General features: G+C 50.6%; 1 protein-coding gene across 1 annotated transcript; it reads right to left on the bottom strand.

Annotated features, from left to right (window-relative positions):
* Positions 1-382: 382 nt before the first annotated feature.
* On the bottom strand, positions 383-1339 carry LOC309891103 (olfactory receptor 14C36-like; the record flags this gene model as incomplete). Its single annotated transcript, XM_082785485.1, has 1 exon — positions 383-1339. The coding sequence occupies one exon, from the start codon at positions 1337-1339 to the stop codon at positions 383-385; it is 957 nt and encodes a 318-aa protein (XP_082641611.1).
* Between the last annotated feature and the right edge of the window lie 2284 nt (positions 1340-3623).

The raw sequence follows: 3623 nt of genomic DNA, 5'->3' as shown, positions 1-3623 counted from the left end.
GAACTGAAACAGGAACAGATCCTTGTGGGGAACAATCATTTGGGCCTATTCTTGGCAGTGGTTTGGGAAGGAAAGCCCAGACTTCAGGCATTGCACTGGGGTAATTCTGTTTTATTACAGAGATGTCATGAGAGAGTCTTCAGTGACTCACAATGTTAGATGCACATTTATACAGCCTCCATATGAGACAGAACAGGTTCATTCATTTATAGCGGGGGGTGGAGTGGAAGGAGGGATGGGAGAAATGCAAACACATGTAGGAATGCAAGGCGCACAAGAACTCATAGTGATGATGATGATGATGACGGTGATGATAACAATAAGAAGAATAAGAATAAGAAAAACCAAAACACAGTCCTGGAAGGGGATGTACTGGGGCTCATTACTGAAGAGTGAAGGGGTCTTTATGAGTACTGAAAAAAATCCAGATCATCATTTTCCAAACTGCATCCTTCAGTTCCTGGTTCCTCATGCTGTAGATGAGGGGGTTCACTGCTGGAGGCACCACCGAGTACAGAACTGCCAACAAAAGATTTTGGGATGAGGAAAAGATGGAGGGAGGCTTCAGGTAGGCAAATGTGACAGTAATAAGAAACAGGGAGACGACAGCCAGGTGAGGGAAACACATGGAAAAGGCTTTGTGACGGCCCTGCTCAGATGGGATCCTCAGCACTGCTCTGAAGATCTGCACATAGGACAGCACAAGGAAAACAAAACACACAAAAAATAAACAGGCACATACCACAAGAAGCTGAACTTCTCTTAGGTAGGTGTCTGCGCAGGAGAACTTGAGGATCCGGGGAATTTCACAGAAGAACTGGTCCAGGGCATTGCCTTGGCAGAGAGGGAGGGAAAAGGTATTGGCAGTGTGCAGCACAGCATAGACAAAAGTAATGCCCCAGACAGCTGCTGCCATGTTGACACAAGTTCTGCTGTCCATTATTGTCCTGTAGTGCAGGGGTTTGCAGATGGCAATGTAGCGGTCATAGGCCATGATGATGAGAAGAGAAAACTCTGCTGTGACAAAGACAACAAACATAAAGACCTGGGTGGAACAACCTGCATAGGAAATGATCCTGGTGTCCCAGAGGAAATTGGCCATGGCTTTGGGAACAGTGGTGGAGATGGAGCCCAGGTCGAGGAGGGCAAGGTTGAGGAGGAAGAAGTACATGGGGGTGTGGAGGTGGTGGTTGCAGGCTATGGCTGTGAGGATGCGGCCGTTGCCCAGGAGGGCAGCCAGGTAGATGCCCAGGAAGAGCCCAAAGTGCAGGAGCTGCAGCTCGCGTGTGTCTGCGAATGGCAGGAGGAGGAACTCTGGGGGGACGGTGCTGTTGGACATTTGCTGTCTCTGGGACAAAAAAACAAACAAACAAACAAACAAAACAAAACAAAACAAAACAAAACAAAAACAAACAAACAAAAACAAGCAAACAAACAAAGAAAAACAGAGACGAGTTACTGAAACTTCTCTGAAAAAAATCCCCTGCTTCTTTCACAGAAATCACCATTCTCTGAGCTTGCATTTCAGCTATGGAAGTGACACTGCAGGGCAGGTACTCTTAGCCTCATCATGGTGTATCACCTTGCAAGACACAGGCTCCTCTCTTCTTCTGGAGGTCCAGCTGAGGAGGAGGTGGCTCATGCCCTAAAGCCCCTGAGGGCAGAGGCTGTGCTGGGTGGCAGAGGAGAGCAGGGGGTTGTGCAGAGAAGGTGCCTGCACTGCAGGCCTGTCAGGGAGTACCTGAATCCCCCCTCCCTTGGTGTTTCAGGCAGCAGCTCCCTCTCGCTCCCTGCCCAGGTCTCTGCTACCTGGAGCTGTCCCTGCTGGCATCTCCTTCCCTGTCCCCACATCTCCTCCCTGCCATTGCTAACAGACCCCGTCCCACCCACTGTGTGCTCAGCTCTGCCTGCAGACACCTGCAGGCAGATTTTCAGGGACAACTCCCTGTGTTTACTGGGAGTTTTTCTATTGTAAAAAGAGGTAACAAGAACTGGGGTCTCAGTGCCTTCATAGTAATGTAGAAATAAACTCCCATTTCCCAAGGCCACCCAGCAAAGCAAGAGGAGAAATATCAAAGCACACAATGCTTCTCTTCAAGAATACCTTGCTCTGATTTTTCTCTCATGGAGTCTACTCTGAAGTGCCCTGGAAGTGCTGTGGTGCCGTGAGCAGGCTGCTCCAGGCAGCAGCCTCCAGCCAGCAGCAGGATCCTGTCCTGCCAGGGGGCTCCTTCCACACACAGCTTCTCCCCACAGCACCCTGGGCAGGCTGAGTGCTGAGCCTGGCAGGCAGCAGAGGCCCTGCCTCAGTGCACAGCCCCTGGGGCACAGCAGGGACCCTGCTCTGCACCACAGCCCTGGACACCCCTGCCTGCACCCTGGCTGCACAGCCTGCAGCCAGCCCTTTAAGAACGAACCCTCATGTCCTGTCCCTCTGAGAGCTGTGGCAGGGAATCCCTGCTTTGGACCTTGTTATTCTCATCTATTTCAAAGAAGCTCTGAGAGTCGCCCTGAAAGCTCCACAGGCTGTGGGATTTGCCAGCAAATCTGGAGATGGCATCAGGAACAACAGTTGTGCTGCCCTGCAGCCAGAGACTTACCCTGTTCAGGGCTGTGAAGATTTCTCCCGCAGTGAGCTCTCAGCATCCCCCCTCCACACTGCCTTTAACATCTCCCTCCCTTCTCTCAGCTACCCTTGTCCCCTGCAGGCAGTGCCCCCAGCCCTGCTGTGCTGTGCAGAGGAGCTGCTCCTGGGCAGAGCTGTCTCTCTGCAGCGCTGCCTGCTTGCCAGGAGCTTCTTTTGGGCCCAGGAGCCCGGCACAGCTCAGCAGCACAGGGAGCTCTTGAGAAGTCCCTGGGCCTCCAGGGGAATCCAGCCTGAAACAGACTGAAACATTCACTAATATTTTTTCCCTCCACTGAGGAAGGAAACTCTTTTCCAGCACTATCGTACCTCATATCTGAAAAAGTATTAGTTCTGTGAGTGACCTTTCTCTGCAGAGCTGCTCTCAATGATTTCTTCTCCCAGTCTGTACTCATGGCTGAGATTGCCCTGGTCCAGGTGCAGAATCTTGCATTTGGACTTGTTGAACATCATTATGTTAACATTGGGCCCACTTCCCAAGCTTGTCCAGCTCCCTTTGAATGGCTTCTCTTCCTTCTGTTCAATCAGCTGCACTCTCAGCTTGATGTCATCTGCAAACTTGCTGATGGTGCACTCAATCCCACTGTCCATTTCATTGATAAAGATTTTCCATAGTCCCAGTCCCTGGAGAGACCCCCGAGGTAAACCTCTCTTCACCTGCCTCCAACTTGGAGATGGAGTTAAATGATCTCCACTCTCTTGGTGTGACCTTCAAGCCAATTCCTTACCCACTGAGCGGTCCAACACTCAAGCAATTCAAGAAACTCCTAGAGCATGTTGAGGATAAGTTTCTGGTCCAGACATTTGGACCGATTTGGAGACCAGGATGTCATGTGGGACCATGTCAAATGCCTTACAGAAGTCCATGGCATCAGTCAGTCTTCCCTTGTCAACTGATGCAGTCAGTTCATTATAGAAAATCAGCAGATTGGTCAGGCACAATTTACCTTTAGTGAAGCCATTCTGGTTGTCTTGGATC

Source organism: Aythya marila (assembly GCF_965140915.1).
Source record: "Aythya marila genome assembly, contig: HAP1_HAP1_SCAFFOLD_154, whole genome shotgun sequence".
In the NCBI taxonomy this organism is placed as follows: Eukaryota; Metazoa; Chordata; class Aves; order Anseriformes; family Anatidae; genus Aythya; species Aythya marila.
The sequence above is the reverse complement of the archived record's forward strand: the minus strand, read 5'-3'. Positions and strand labels throughout refer to the sequence as shown.